The sequence below is a fragment of the Etheostoma spectabile genome, chromosome 21 (assembly GCF_008692095.1).
Source record: "Etheostoma spectabile isolate EspeVRDwgs_2016 chromosome 21, UIUC_Espe_1.0, whole genome shotgun sequence".
Taxonomy (NCBI): domain Eukaryota; kingdom Metazoa; phylum Chordata; class Actinopteri; order Perciformes; family Percidae; genus Etheostoma; species Etheostoma spectabile.
In genome coordinates, this window is record NC_045753.1 from 4,765,494 (window position 1) to 4,781,794 (window position 16,301).

A 16,301-nucleotide genomic window follows, 5' to 3' on the forward strand; every position below is an offset into this window, starting at 1 on the left:
TTAGGAGACAGATCATTTTCCAAGGCCTCGAAAAAGATGATTATCAGTGCAGTTATTGCAACAGGTGAGGAGCGTGTAAAGATCACGCAAAGCAACCAATTTTATCTTGATGTAAATAAGCATATTGAAAGGTCTGTTTTGAAATGTGTTGAGTTTATCTATGAGCTGACTTGAAAAAAAAAGAAAAATCAAACATTGAGCTTTGGCTTTGGTTTTATTTTTGGTAAGGTGGAGGGTTGTTTTAAAGGGTTGACTTATCCTTCATCACAGAAGCACTGTCATTGCAAAAGCAAATGTTGGCATTTAAATCAACTGGCATAAATTAGCATTCCTTTGTCCACTTGTAGTGTTGGCTATTTTTTCAAAATAAACCTCTATCAGCTGGGTGGCAGGCAAGGCATCACAGAGGAATGGAGGGAAAGGAATAGGGCTGATCCATATGAGAAAAATATCTAATTGCGATTATTTTGACTGATTCAATAATTGCTATGTGGTTTACGATATTGTAGGGTAATTATCATTTTTGTTTTGTTATGCATATTTTCATTGAAAAATGTAACAATGTAAGTGATTAGAGGATCTGTACCAAACAAAGATTTTTTTCATTTAGTCTGTAGGATACGATTTGTAGGGACATCTCTGCAGCACCACAATACTTATTCAGACAGATTTGACACATACAGTGGTGTGAAAAAGTGTTTGCCCCCTTCCTCATTTCCTGTTCCTTTGCATGTTTGTCACACTTAAGTGTTTCGGAACATCAAACCAATTTAAACAATAGTCAAGGCCAACAAAAGTAAACACAAAATGCAATTTGTAAATGAAGGTGTTTATTATTAAAGGTGAAAAAAAAATCCAAACCATCATGGCCCTGTGTGAAAAAGTGATTGCCCCCCTTGTTAAAACATACTATAACTGTGGTTGTCCACACCTGAGTTCAATTTCTCTAGCCACACCCAGGCCTGATTATTGCCACACCTGTTCACAATCAAGGCATCACTTAAATAGGAGCTGCTTGACACAGTAAGGTCCACCAGAAGATCCTTAAAAGCTACACATCATGCCGAGACCCAAAGAAATTCAGGAACAATTGAGAAAGAAAGTAATTGAGATCTATCAGTCTGGAAAGGGTTATAAAGCCATTTCCAAAGCTTTGGGAATCCAGCAAACCACAGTGAGAGCCATTATCAACAAATGGCGAAGACATGGAACAGTGGTGAACCTTCCCAGGAGTGGCCGGCCGCCCAAAATTACCCCAAGAGCGCAGCGACAACTCATCCAAGAGGTCACAAAAGACCCCACAACAACGTCCAAAGAACTGCAGGCCTCACTTGCCTCAGTTAAGGTCAGCGTTCATGCCTCCACCATCAGAAAAGACTGGGCAAAAATGGCCTGCATGGCAGAGTTCCAAGGAGAAAACCACTGCTGAGCAAAAAGAACATCAAAGCTCGTCTCAATTTCTCCACAACACATCTTGATGATCCCCAAGACTTTTGGGACAACATTCTGTGGACCGATGAGACAAAAGTGGAACTCTTTGGAAGGTGTGTGTCCAAGTATATCTGGCGTAGAAGGAACACTGCATTTCATAAAAAGAACATTATACCAACAGTAAAATATGGTGGTGGTAGTGTGATGGTCTGGGGCTGTTTTGCTGCTTCAGGACCTGGAAGACTTGCCGTGATAAAAGGAACTATGAATTCTGCTGTCTACCAAGAGATCCTGAAGGAGAATGTCCGACCATCTGTTCGTGTACTCAAGCTGAAACGAACTTGGGTTCTGCAGCAGGAAAATGATCCTAAACACACCAGCAAGTCCACCACCGAATGGCTGAAGGAAAAACAAAATGAAGACTTTGGAGTGGCCTAGCCAAAGTCCTGACCTGAATCCTATTGAGATGTTGTGGTATGACCTTAAAAAGGCCGTTCATGCTCGAAAACCCTCTAATGTAACTGAATTAGGACAATTCTGCAAAGATGAGTGGGCCAAAATTCCTCCAGGACGCTGTAAAAGCCTCATTGCACGTTATCGCAAACGCTTGGTTGCAGTTGTTGCTGCTGCTAAGGGTGGCCCAACCGGTTAATAGGTTTAGGGGGCAATCACTTTTTCACACAGGGCCATGATGGTTTGGATTTTTTTTCACCTTTAATAATAAACACCTTCATTTACAAATTGCATTTTGTGTTTACTTGTGTTGTCCTTGACTATTGTTTAAATTGGTTTGATGTTCCGAAACACTTAAGTGTGACAAACATGCAAAGGAACAGGAAATGAGGAAGGGGGCAAACACTTTTTCACACCACTGTATTTTGCCTTTGATAAATATTGAGCCCCCTTGCAATATGGATATTACACTAGTTCATTTTGCAATTTTGATAAAACCGCAATTGATTGAGCAGCCCTAGGAAGGAACCAGAGGGAGGTTGAGCGGCACCAGCTATAGTTGCCCAAGGTGAGAAGCTCTGGGCAGTTGTGTGGATACTTCCAAGCCCCCGGCTGAGTGCTATTCTATGAGTGAGTTCTCCCAAAACAACAAGAGGTTTGCCTCAATATGACTGGGATTAGCCGAGAGGAAGGCCCTGACTGTTTGTGCTGATACGCCAAACAGCAATTTAGAGTATCAAGCCTTATCAGAGTCTCTGGGTGGGTTCCTGGCAAGCAGCAACCCACCCAGGGACTCTATACTTCTGCTATGGGACTTCATTACTCATGTAGCAGAGCATGGACCAGGAGGTTATATAACTAATCTGGCTTGGGAATGCCTCAGGATCCCCCAGGTGGATCTGAAAGATTGCTGAGGAGATGGACGTCTAGACTACCTTGCTTAGCCTTCTGCCACTGCAACAAGGCCCGAAATAAGCGGCAGAAAATGAGTCGATGGATTAGGAAAAATTGTATAAACCAAACTGTAAAACCTCTTAACATAAAAAAGTATAATAGTTGATCTGTCTGCAGTTACATGTATGTTCAACTTAAAAATAAATAAAAAAAAACTAATAAAATGATCTTTCCAGATATGGTTCTAATGAAAAAATGCTAATATATAAATCAGGTGAATAATAAAAACTGATGGCACAATTCTGATTAAACCAGCAGTTAATTTTAAATGTTGAGAAACTGTTTGGAAGCACAATGTTGATAATGTGCAATTCAATTGTTTGATGGAAAATGATGAGCAGCTTCCTTCTCGCTGCTTGGAATTGTGCATTAGTGCCAGTAAGGAACAAGGTGTGGGTGTGTGTGCGTGTGTTTGTGTGGGTGTGTGTGTGTGTGTCTGTAGTGACAGACTGGGATCAAAAAACGGCCCTGGCATTTGCAACACGCCAGCCCTGTTTTTGTCAATACCCTATTTTGGAAATTAGTAACTGTGCCTTCCGAGTGTAGCTTCCCACACACTTTGCCGCAGTACCATCTTGATTATTTGTGGCTGCATGCATAAAAAAACTTTTTTTTGTGATCACATATTTTTTTATATTCAGAAAACATAATAAAGTAAACATAATATTTACGAACAGTTACAAACAACATGTTGAGACATAGGAACGCGTCCCTGGGCCACAAAAAACACAGAGAGGAAAAACAGGAGGGAGGGAGACAACACACATGCAGAAACAGACCGACACAAACAGACACACACACAAACACACAGACAGAAGACAAGGGACCAATCACACACGCAAACAAAAGAAAAGGCTACAGCATTGACCTTAAGGACTCAGCAATGCTGTGCCAAGTCTCCAAAGTCCTCTCCGGGGCTCCACCCACACGGGCCGTAGACAGTTCCATGTAAGTGACATCCAAAAAAGAAAGTTTCCATGTACGACCAGATAAGTCAGGAGCTGGCTTCCAAGTGGTTGCAATCATTGTCTTAGCAGCTGTAAGTCCACCAAACACAGCATGTTTTTGAGCTTTAGAGAGCTTTAGAGACATTCATATGTCCTATGAATGAAATTGTAGTGAATCGGCTGATGGTCTGGATTGCGTGATGCATCTGGAATGTTAGACCATACATCATGCCAGTCGAGATCGACACTCAGTCCCGGGCGTGCCCACATCCTCTCAATAGGAAGGGCAGTACGGCCAGATATGACCAAGAACTGATAAACTGATGAACTGATAAAGCCTGGATACCATACCAGTTTTTAGGCTGCACAGTAAATTTAAATAACTTCCGGATAGTCGTATGCCTCGCGCACTGACCTTAACTGAAGGGAAATGAAAAAAAGAGGAACATGGTAGACTGAATGCATTTTGTAAGTCAGAGAAGGGTAAAAAGCTAACCTCACCAAAAATGTCTTGGCCTCCCACCTATCAGAAATGCTGTATTATTGAATAATTGGGGAAAAGTGTGCCACTTACAAACTACAGTATATGGCAGTATGTTTCAGCTAATCTCCAAGTTTTGATAAGATGAGAGATAATGGGGCCAACACATAGCTGGCACTGTTTGTTAGAACATTGGCAAAAAGAACGTCATGGAGTGACCACGGCTCTGTCTTAGCACTTTGTAAGGTATGTAAGGTAACAAACAGATGTATCTGGATTAAACTAGGTAAGGAGGGGTCTTAACACAAAGGACTAGAAATATTGTTTAGTTGGGAACTGAAAGGCCACCATCCTCTTTCCTCCTCTGTGGAGTAGACATCTCGAGTCGCGGACACTTGCCTTTCCAGATAAATTTAGACAAAACCAATTGTAATTTACGCCAGTAGCCAGCAGGAGGAGAAAGAGGCAGCATAGAGCTCACAAAATTGACCCTGGGTAAAACATTCATTTTAACCACTGATATACAGGCTTGAATCGACATGGGGTGATCCATCCACTTTCCATATCCTTCAAAATTCAGAGTAACAGAATAATTATCTTTAATAATCTGGTTTAAGCAGGGGAAGACCTCAATGCCTAAATATGCTGCTTAACAATGTGAATGTCGGAATCATTTAAATGAATTAGTTCAGATTTTGACCAGTTAATTTTAAAGCCTGATAAGCTTCCATACTCCTCGCATAAGAATAGGTGAGGAAGAGATAGAGAAGGGTTCTCTAAAAAAAACAAAAATACATTGTGCGCAAATAATGAGAGATGCTGCTGTGTACTACGAATGCATATCGGAGACACCATATTTGATTGGCGAATGGCTTGAGCCAGCGTCTCCAGAGAAATGACAAAAAATGCAGGACTCAAGAAGCAACCTTGGTGGGAGGATCTAAAGACTGACTCGGGCTGAGGGATTAGAATACAAAGCTTTAATCGTATCAATGAAGGTTTTACCAAAGCTCATCACCTCTAAGACTGATCATAGACTCAAGTCTGTGAAATGCTTTTATTGAGTGAAGAGAGAGAAGTGACATTGGTGTCTTACTGTCCTCTTCCGCATCAACGATGAGTCTAACAATATCTGCTGCCGTTCTCATTTTTATGAATTCTGTTCGGTCAGACTTCACTAATTTTACCATATGAGACTCCAAATGACGGGCTAGGAGCTTTGCAAAGATTTTTATGTCAACGTTAAGCAGGCTCAGAGGCAAATAGCTAGAACACTCTGTAGAATCCTTATCCTTTTTCAAGAGTGAGGAAATTAAGGCTGTGTTAACATTCCTTGAGAATTCACCCTTTTCAATAGAGAAGTTAATCATGTCAAGAAGGAAAGGGCCCAGCTGTTCCCAAAAAGTTGCATAAAATTCAGGGGGGATCCCATCAAAGCCCGGTGATTTTTCCTTTAACATATTCTGTGCTGTTAAACTTAATTATTCAATAGACATTAATCTGTCCAAGCCATCTGATTCCTCTGCTGATAACTGAGGCAAGTCGAGCTGATTTAACCAGCTGTCAAAGTGGTCCATCCAAAGCAACCTCAGATTCAGACAGATTACATGCATATTGGAATAAAATTTCTGAAAGGATTTGTTTATTTCGAAAGGGTCAGTTCTATTACCATCAGAAGGAATATCTGCAAAATAATCACTGGATCTTAATCTTACAGCAAGTAGGTGACTAGGTCTAGCACCCTGAAGGTGATAGCGCTGACTTGCTCTGTGAATTAGAAAGAGACTTCTGTTTCAGAATGTTTTCGATTTCTTTCTTGACTAATGATCGTTCTAAAGCTATCCGGTCAGTAAAATTAGTTTTTAACAACGAGTCTAATCTGGTGAACTCAGCTTCAAGGTTTTGTAGCTTCAGTGACGTAGCTTTGCACGTATTAGAGCAGAATAGTATGATATTCCTCCTAATAAAATTTTTCATCACTTCCTAGGGTCTTCTACAGAGCAAACATTAATTTCTGCAAATATTTGGAATTCTGCAATAAACTGAGTGCTATAAGATTCTTTTTCAGTAAAGAAGTGTTAAGACGAGGGACCCCTTTATGGTCAGACAAAGCCATTGGAAGTAACACCGCTTTATCGATTGAATGAAATAACTGAGGGGATGCAAAAAGAAAATCTATTCTGGAAAAATGTTTATGTCCACCTGAGAAAAAGGAATAATCCTGACAGATGGGATTAACTGTACGCCAAATATCTACAAGACCCTGCTGCAGGCCCATGATTCATAGCATTTGTAGCCTGACCCTGGTCACTAGCAGCCTTTGCGTTCAACTGATCAATATTGAGTATTGACAGTATTGAAATCTGCACCAACAATAAAACGAACGAATGGTCCGTTAACTCCAGCATTTGATTAATTGATTAATGAGCGTATTATAGAAATTGTCATCAATTGGCGCATAAACTGACACAAGTGCAATTTTTCTGGCACCATATTCTGTTCACAAGCCTGCCTGTAACATCTGACCAGGAGGACAACACTTGAAGTCGGAAGTTCTGTTTGAGAACAATGGCCAAGCCTTTTGTTTTGGAGCTCACTGATGAGGATGCAATTGCGTGATAGAATCTATTGGCTAAACAACCGGTATCCGCCTGCAGCGAATGTGTCTCCCGTAATAATGCAATGTCAACATTTCTCTTTCTCTCTCTTTCCAGAGAGCTGGCTTGTTAATGAAGAGCATTCCGTCTGCCACAATTCCAAACTAAAAGTGAAAGATCACCCATTATCAAAAAAGCTGCGTTGTAAATTAAAGTACATGTGGATCTTGCTGCTGCCTTTCATTTAGCTAAATCCTAACTAACAATAGTACACCCAAAGTTAAGTCCCTCAACATACAAAACATGTAAAACACAGAACAAGAACATACAAGACACAAGAGGAAAAGCAAGACGAAAGGAGGAAACATAGCCAGAAAGGCGAACTCTCAAAGTAGGTCTTTGATCAAGATTGGATATGGGGCAGGAAAAATGGAACACTAGCCCATAAATACCTGGTTGCAACAGCAACTGGTTCAGCACTAAATTAACATAAAAACAAACACTTTTTCATCAACAGAAACAAAAAGTACAAAACACCTTGGAAAGGAAGCTCTAGCCTAGCAGTGGCTCAGCTGACCTATGGAGATTAGGCCCCAATAAACTGGCTCGAACTGGCATTCAGAAACACAGTCTCTGTGATCATATCAGACATCGGTGCGCCTTCCGTGATAGAATCCAAAGAGCCGTCTCTCCCCGCCGCAGTAGGAGGAAGAAGACAGGGCGCGGCCCGGTTCACCTAGTCCTCACCATCCCCGGCAGAGGTGAATGCTCTGTACTGGGCGCCTTCCCTGATCTTCAGTGTTTCTGGATAAAGCAGGAAACAATCCAGACCCTTGACTCGTGCTGAATCCATGTTTTGATAGAAGGCTTACTACCGCTTGATCGTGAACTTGCTGTAATCCAGCAAGTACCGAATTCACTGGCCCTCAATGACGAGCGGAGATTTCGGTGCAGCTTGTGGGATCGCCTGCCTGGTTTGTAATGGCGCACGTTGACAATCAGCGTGCGATTAGTAGTGGTGTTCTTCTTTGGGCTGTCACTGTAGATTCGGTGGGCTCCCATAATCTCTATCTGAACATCTGCTAGATCCGGGATCCACTTAGGCAGTGAGCGTGAAAGATACTGGACAGCATTAGCACCTTCTAATCCCTCCTTCAGCCCAAGGATGCAGATGTTGCATCTCCGGTTTCTGTCTTCCATATCTGCTAGCTTCACCTCCATCTCTTGAAAAGCGTGGCCATGACTGTCAAGAGTATTTGAGTTGCTTTCCACGGTAGTTGTTAGGTTGTTCACACGAGTTCTAAGAGAGCCAAGGCTTGCAGTCAGAGATGCTAGCTGGGCATGGATAGCAGTTAGCTTGTTGTTGATGTTGATCCCCCTCTGTTGAATCTGAGAAAAACGTGGTTTGAGGTAGCTTTTCTTCTCCAGCAATGCCTCCGCAATGGCGTCCATCTTGCCGCACTGGGTTCTGTTCTTTGCCATTCTGCTTCAAGTAACTAACAAGCACAGAGTGGCAAAATATGGAAGTTGGAACCATATAAAACAAATATTTTACAAATTTCGGCCAGGACATACACCTTAAGCCACCCATCAACCATCACATAACTCTCCATTCACTAAAACACCGTAGACAAATTGTCATTAGTGGCCCATAGGGGTCCATAGGGGTGCGGCCCTTCTGGCATTTGCACAAATTCCAGATGGCCAGTCCACCACTGTGTGTGTGTGTGTGTGTGTGTGTGTCCGTGTGTGTGTGTGTGTGTGTGTGTATGTGTGTGTGTGTGTGTTGTGTGTGTGTGTGTGTGTGTCTCTCTCTCTCTCTTCACACTCACCCCCTCAGCCTTCTCCTCGGTGTTGGCCAGCATCTCCTGAAGGGCTCGTACTGACAACGACTGCTCCAACACAAAGGTGCAGATGGAAAGATCCGGAGGCACATTCTGAAACAACAGGATCACACCTCAGACAAGGTATTGATGTTGCCCTACCTCCTAATGCTTTTATACAGGCGAGTCGATTATTTTGTAGCACCTTGCGGGATTGCTGACATTTAGGAGTGGTGTAAGATAAGTAGAAATATTTTGTTACTTGAACAATGTATGATTGGTTAGAAACTCATCACTTTAACAGAGCGGTTTTACACTAATTTTTCATACAACCCTACTCAGTTGCTACAAATGTAATATTTTAAATACTTTTCTAATTTGCAAACAATAAACAGGCTTTTCAGATTATATCTTCAACCTAGGCTGGGAACGCCTCGGGATCCCTCAGTCGGAGCGTTGTGTTTCCTGTATTTCTCGATTGTGGTCTGTACTGTGGGTTTTTGTTTCCTGTTTGTATATTATTCAGTGATTGTGTAGGTTTCTTATTAGACCAGTTATTTAGTTAATATTACCAGTTATTATAGTTATTTGTTTGTTTCACCTCCTAGTTTCCTCCCTTGTCTTGTGTCTTCCAGTGAGTGTCTGTTCTGTTTTCTGTTTTATTTTGACAGTCTATTTTTTCTGCTTTGTTGTGTCTTGCTTTACTTCCTGTGTTTTTTGTTTGGGTTCCCCTGCTGGAGCTGCTGCCCCGCGACCCGACACCGGCTAAGCAGACGAAGATGGATGGATGGATGGATGGCAGGCTTCTCTGAATGTTCCAACTTAATAACAAGTTTGACACATTTTGGCTTTGTTTTCTCAATCTTGACGTAACAAAGACTAGAGATGGTTTGTTTTAATTTTTTGCCTCCCAATACTTGAACTTCCCCCCCAATACTGAGTACCGATCCAATACCATTGTTTCATAATGTTTTAACAGCTGTATACGACTATCCCTTGTATGGATGTGATGATTTATATTATTGTTGCACTGCCTGGCTCAGGTTAAACTTTTATGAAACATGTAGAAACACAAACAAGAAATGCTGTAGAACTTTCTTTTGTTATCCTGTTTGACAGTCAATCATAAGGAAAAATAATATTCTACTTTAAGCAAAATTTTCTTCAGGGCTAAATTACATGGTATGGGATCGGTGCATTAACTTCAGTAAATTCCGTTACCAGCGATATCGGAGGCTTTTTCCCGGTATGGGAACATCTCTAACAATTACTTCTTTTGATAATGCACAGCATTCTAATATGGTCATCATCTATAATCATCAGACATAAGGAAATCTCTGCCAGTTATGTCACCACTCACATTTCATCAGCAGCTAACAGTGATTAATACCTACTGCAGCAGCGACCCAGGGAAAAGCTCTGTAATATCGCTAGAATGCTCTTTTAGGCACTGACAGTGTGTCTGGAGCTGTCAAGAAGGAAGTTACTGTAGCCTATTGTGACCAACTGATAATCGTCACTCACTGTAATATTCCTACAATTACACTGCAGGGACTAATCAGTCCTTCCAGAAAACGTGATTATGCAATCGCATAATTCAATTCATAATCAGCCAAAGTCTGCATATTCATGGAGGGGCAGCATTTTTTTTTCATTTCACATCCGCATTTTCGCCGCATAAATTGCCAATTTTCGTGCAAAATAATGCAGGGCTTGCATGATTTCATAATCCCCGCATTTTTGTTGTAACAAAGTCCCATATATCTCAGCAGAAAGATGAAAATTGTTGCGTTATTTCACACAAGAGCAGTCATTTGAAGGGATGTAATTTCGTAACAAGACCTCAAACCGCAGTTTTTGCAACTTCCCGCAATTTCATTGCCTAAAACTGAATAAATATTCTGTATATTCCATCGTATTTTTTAAGAAAACGTGCCCCATAATCAAGGATTTTTGCCCGCAACAATCACAAAAATCACGAAAAATGCTTTTTTCTGGAGGGACTGATTGATAGTGTCTTCTTCTTCATGTCTGTCAGCCAGAGATGTCAATAAGCAGTGCAACCACTTAGTTGTGCACCAACTGCTAAGAAGTCTCTACTGACAACATTTTATTCCTCCTTTTGTTAAAAGTATTTTAACATTTTTATTCATTTGCTGGTTTACATGCCTTTGTCAAAAGGACGATAACAAAGTGTTAACCTCATATCTAAACATTGTAATTACTTACATCATCATATTTCTATTTTTTTGTATTTATGTGTGTTAATGAAACCTACAAAGTATACAGCAATACATATACTGATATATGTACAAACAAATATTCCACTCAGCCAACCCCAGGGCTTGTTGAATATGTGCATGACATGCATGTTGATGAAAAACGGTCATCACACCCATTTTAGCTATTGGGATTTTTGAAGTTTTCATACCCTGTAAGCTGGATGGGCCTGTCATTTCAGACAAATTGCAAACAGTTTGGGGTTTCCTGTCCCACTTGATATTGTCTCCTACAGCCAGAATAGGGGCTTGACAGCATTACAGGGGAACTGCAATGTGCTTTTTTGTGTGTTACGGTGTGTAAGTATATGTGTGTGAATGAGAAAATGAGAGGCAAAATTGTAAAGCTGCAAAGATTAGTTGTTTTGTTGCCAACTAATGAATGAATCATAGACTATTTAGATAATTGAAAAATCAGTTTGAGTAAATTTTAAGAAAGAAAAGTTAAAACTCCAAGCTTAATGTGAATATTTTGTAGTTTCTTCTCTCCTCTGTGACAGTAATCGGAATAGCTTGGAGTTGTGAACAAAACAAGACATTTGAGGACGTCATCTTGGGCTTTTGGAAACACTGATTTTCGGACATCTTATAGACAAAACAACTAATTGAGAAAATAATCGACAGATTAATTGACAATGAAAATTATCGTTAGTTGCAACGTACGGTTGAGATCTTGTGTCTTTATTAATAAATACAAAAATTATGTGAAATTTGGCTACGCCCCTTTCATTTAGTGATCTCTTATGGAGGCATTTACATCATTTATGTTGATGCCTCCAATTATTTATTTGGTTTTCCTTTAATTGTCACCTGACTGCAGTCTTACTTGAGTAAAAGTACAAGCATCTTACCAGAAAATGACTTTGGTAGAAGTTAGTCACCTTTTAGGACATCATTTGCGTAAAAGTCTTAAAGTATCTGATATTACCTGTATTTAAGTATCAAAAGTAATTTTCTGATATTAAATGTACTCAATTATTAGAAGTAAAAGTTTAAAAAAAAACTGATTATGAACTTTATGGCCAAAGGTGTTTAACGTCTTCATCACCGCTGTCGTTGAGGTGGTCATCGCCTGTTACCACGGCGGCAGAACCTGCACCAGGTGCTTCCATGACACTGACATAGTCATTATGCTTCCTCCTCTTTCTATTTAGTTTTGACCAATGATAAGCATGTATCAGTACCTTGGAGTTGGAGATGGATTCAAGGAAGCACAGTCTGTTTCCAAAACCTTCAGCAGCCAGACAGAGTTTCTGTTGTTCCTTATGGATTGTGGCTGAGCACTGTAGGACCACCTCATCGTCCTAAAAACACACACGCACATAAAAAAAAGGTATTGTAACAAATCAAGACATTGTCTCACAGTCGCTGATAGAGATTTTCTCTTGCTCATTGTGTGTGTGTGTGTGTGTGTGTGTGTGTTGTGTGTGTGTGTGTGTGTGTGTGTGTGTGTGTGTGTGTGTGTGTGTGTGTGTGTGTGTGTGTGTGTGTGTGTGGATCCCCTTAGAGAACTGACAATCACAAAGACTCATCCACACGTGACAAACAATATTTGGTATTGAGCCTTTGGGCTTAGGAGTCAAATCTAGTTTTGCTCTTGTTGTGGTCAGTCTTTTGTTTTTTCTGCAGCACACATTTAATTACACATTTAAACATGATGGTGTAGTACCTCTACTAGAGAAAACCAGATAAAGTAACATAAAAAAACAGAAACTAAGCTTGTTCAGTAGCGATCAGGCATGCAGTATTTAATTATCCACTTAAACAGAGTCAATTACACAGGGGCATTGCAGCACCAACAAGCAGCACTCAACACACACACACACACATTCTAGGCACAGTGTGTGTCTTATTGAATGACACGCTTCCTAACCTATCAGTCAGTCAGTAATAGCACTACATGTCCCACATCTGACCATTACAATCAATTAGATCTGCTTACATACAGTGGGGCTCGAAAATTTGGGCACCCCAGGTAAAAATTTGTATTAATGTGCATAAAGAAGCCAAGAAAAGATGGAAAAATCTCCAAAAGGCATCTAATGACAGATTATACATTTGTCTAATATGTCACAAAAAGTTAGATTTTATTTCCATCGTTTACACTTTCAAAATAACAGAAAACAAAAAAATGGCGACTACAAAAGTTTGGGCACCCTGCAGACTTAATACCTAGTACCCCCCCTTTGGCAAGTTTCACAGCTTGGACACGCTGCTTGTAGCCAGCCAAGAGTCTTTCAGTTCTTAATTAAGGTAGCTTCGCCCATTCTTCCTTCCAAAAGTCTTTCAGTTCTTTGAGATTTCTGGGCTGTCTGTCACGCACTGCTCTTTTAAGGTCTATCCATAGATTTACATAGGACACATAGGATTTTGAGGTGCGTTCAGGATCATTATCCATTTGTAGAAGCCATCCTCTCTTTAACTTCAGCTTTTTCACAGATGGCATCAAGTTAGCGTCCAAAATTTGCTGAAATTGTATTCAATTATTTTTCCTTCTACTCATGAAATGTTCCCTGTGCCACTGGCTGTAATACAACCCCAAAGCATGATTGATTTCCCCCCCCCCCAATGCTTAACAGTTGGACAGAGGTTCTTTTCATTAAATTCTGTGCCCTTTCTTCTCCAAACGTACCTTTGCCCATTCCGGCCAAAAAGTTTTACTTTAACCTCATCAGTCCACAGAACTTGTTCCCACAATGCATCAGGCTTGTTAATATGTTCATTAGCAAACTTCAAACTCTGATTTTTGTGGTGAGGACGTAGAAGAGGTTTTCTTCTGATGACTCTTCCATGAAGACCATGTTTGTACAAGTATCTCTTTATAGTGGAATGGTGTAGCACAACTCCAGTGTCTGCCAGGTCTTTCTGGATGGATCGTGCAGTCAAACGTAGGTTTGGACTTGCTTTTCTCACAATCCTGTGAGATGTTCTGTCTGATATTTTTCTTGGTCTTCCAGATCTTGCTTTAACTTCCATTGTTCCTGATGACTGCCATTTCTTAATTACATTCCGAACAGAGGATATTGGCATCTGAAAACCCTTTGCTATCTTCTCATAGCCTTCTCCTGCTTTGTGAGCGTCAACTATTTTCAGTTTCAGTTTTCTAGACAACTGCTTAGAAGAAGCCATGGTGCTGATTGTTGGGGCGAGGTCAGATGAGTCTGGGCATTTAAAACCTTAAGATTGACATCACCTGGTCTTTCCAGACAATGATTGAGAACAATCCATGACACTGTCAGGTCTCAGCTTTCCAAAGGGGTCGGTGCATGCTATAAACTCTGCAGGGGGCCCAAACTTTTGCAGACACATTTTTTTTGTTTTCTTTTAATTTGATAGTGTAAATGATGGAAATAAAATCTAACTTTTTGTGACATATTATACGAATGTCTAATCTGTCATTTGATGCCTTTTGGAGATTTTTGCCATCTTTTCTTGGCTTCTTTATGCACATTAATACAAAGTTTTACCTTGGGTGCCCAAACGTTTGAGCTCCAATTTTTCACAGCAGCTAATCCTGTTGTAACTGAGATCTAATCAGCATACATCTATGTGTCTGCCTAATGTCTGTCTGGGTATGTGTATACTAAAGTCACACCACACAAACTTATCAGTAGTTTCCGTTAATTGTCTGTGTGCCATCAATCATGGTTGGAAGTGGTAGTGGAAGTGGTCTCCAGAGTTTTTTGTAACCCATCGACCCCATACCTCTTTCCAATCTCTGTCCCGGTCTTAAATCAGGGTGAGATCATCAGCTGTCGGGCTGAAAGCTGCCCCTCCTTCTCTGTATCCTCCTCCTCCTCCTCCTCTCTAATGAGATTGCCTGCTCTGTGTGGGAGGGTTCTAGACAACTGCTAGTGGTTCCTAGACACCTGTTTTAATGTGAATGTTAACAAGAGCATTAAGATCAGAAAGTACACTTACACAGACCAATATCCTAATTCATACTCTCACTTCTACTTGTGAGGAGGAGGATAGACAGAGGGAGGTAGAGCAAGTCCAGGGACGCTCAGTAAGGCTGGGTAAAGTTCAAACATTTTCCACACCGGTACCAATACTGTGACACAGATACTGGTTCCTAAATGCTACTCTTTTTTCCAATAGCAATTTTATTAAACAAAAAGAATTTACTTTAGCGAACACCAACTTCCTTATTCTGGGGGGTCACGCCTCAAAAAGATTGGAAACCACTGGTCTAGCTAGGTGCAGGGGCAGGTCTAGAGGGGGGCCAAGGGTGACACCCCCCTGAAATATGATTTCCCCCTCCCAATTCATGGATCAGAGTACAGTCACTTTCTTGCCTGTTTTGCCAATCACTGCTTTTCCATTTGGTAAACGGATTCCTACTTTAAAAACACATTGTATGGCAACGGTGTACTTTGTTGAAATGTTGAGGCCAGTTAAGAAGTAGAAATAAAAAGTAATTTGTTTATTGCATTTCATTTTTGTTCCGTTTCATGTTATCTGATAAATGTGTGCAAGTGTATTGTAAGTGTATTGCATTTTTTATGGTTCTGTGAAAAAAAATAATCTCCCCAGCCCTTGTCAAGAGCCCATAGTAAAAAGTGTGTTGTATTTGGATACACAATTTGTCGATAATAAAACAAGTGAAATTGACAATGAATGTGATGTTTTGTTAAGCAAATTGTAATTGTGTTGTTCTATCCTATCAGCTGTATTCAGATAAAATAAAATTCAAGACGTGAACTGGTTGGACACGTCACTAGGCTTCTTCAGTCATGTATATTTTAGCATATATGTAAAGCTGCCAAAGCTGAACATAAATAAAAAACTTTCTCAGGCAAGCATCAATTTTTGAGCTTGCATGCTACCACTCCTTCCTTCTAAAATGACTTGACAAGGCTGTCATTTGCACACTTTCAAATCACCGGGACCAAAAGGATATTTGAAGAGTAGCCTACGTATTGGTACCAGATAAATCACAATCACTCTGGAATCTTTGCTAGTGCCCTAGAGGCATAGACGGAGTTTGACATTTGAGCCAAGGAGGCAAAAAAAACAACCCCCATTGTAGCAGCCTAGACCTGTCCTACCACTTTGGAAACACAGCATGAGCACATATGAACAAAACAAACATGCTAAATAAGCATATATGTTTATTTTTAAAGCAGATTTTAAATTACACTGGAACAATTTGACAATTCGCCTTTATGGAATCCAATCCTGGCACGGCTGTCTTGGAACGCAATAGACAGACGGTGGCGGAATGCCCCAACACTTGAATTCAACTAAAATGTAACAGTGACCAATCAGTGTTCGACCTTCAACCCGTTGAGATATCACACCATAAAACGCTAAGACACGTTAAGAAAAAATAT

At 40.5% G+C, this 16,301-nt stretch overlaps 1 protein-coding gene across 1 annotated transcript in view; it reads right to left on the minus strand.

Annotated features, from left to right (window-relative positions):
- ryr2a (ryanodine receptor 2a (cardiac)) overlaps positions 1-16,301 on the minus strand; it is a 250,065-nt gene that overhangs the window by 167,320 nt on the left and 66,444 nt on the right. Inside the window, exons 2-3 of the mRNA XM_032502936.1 lie at positions 12,150-12,269; positions 8,696-8,800 (exon numbers count right to left, since the gene is read on the minus strand). Coding sequence (XP_032358827.1) covers positions 8,696-8,800; positions 12,150-12,269 — 225 coding nt within the window. The remainder of the gene's footprint in view (positions 1-8,695; positions 8,801-12,149; positions 12,270-16,301) is intronic.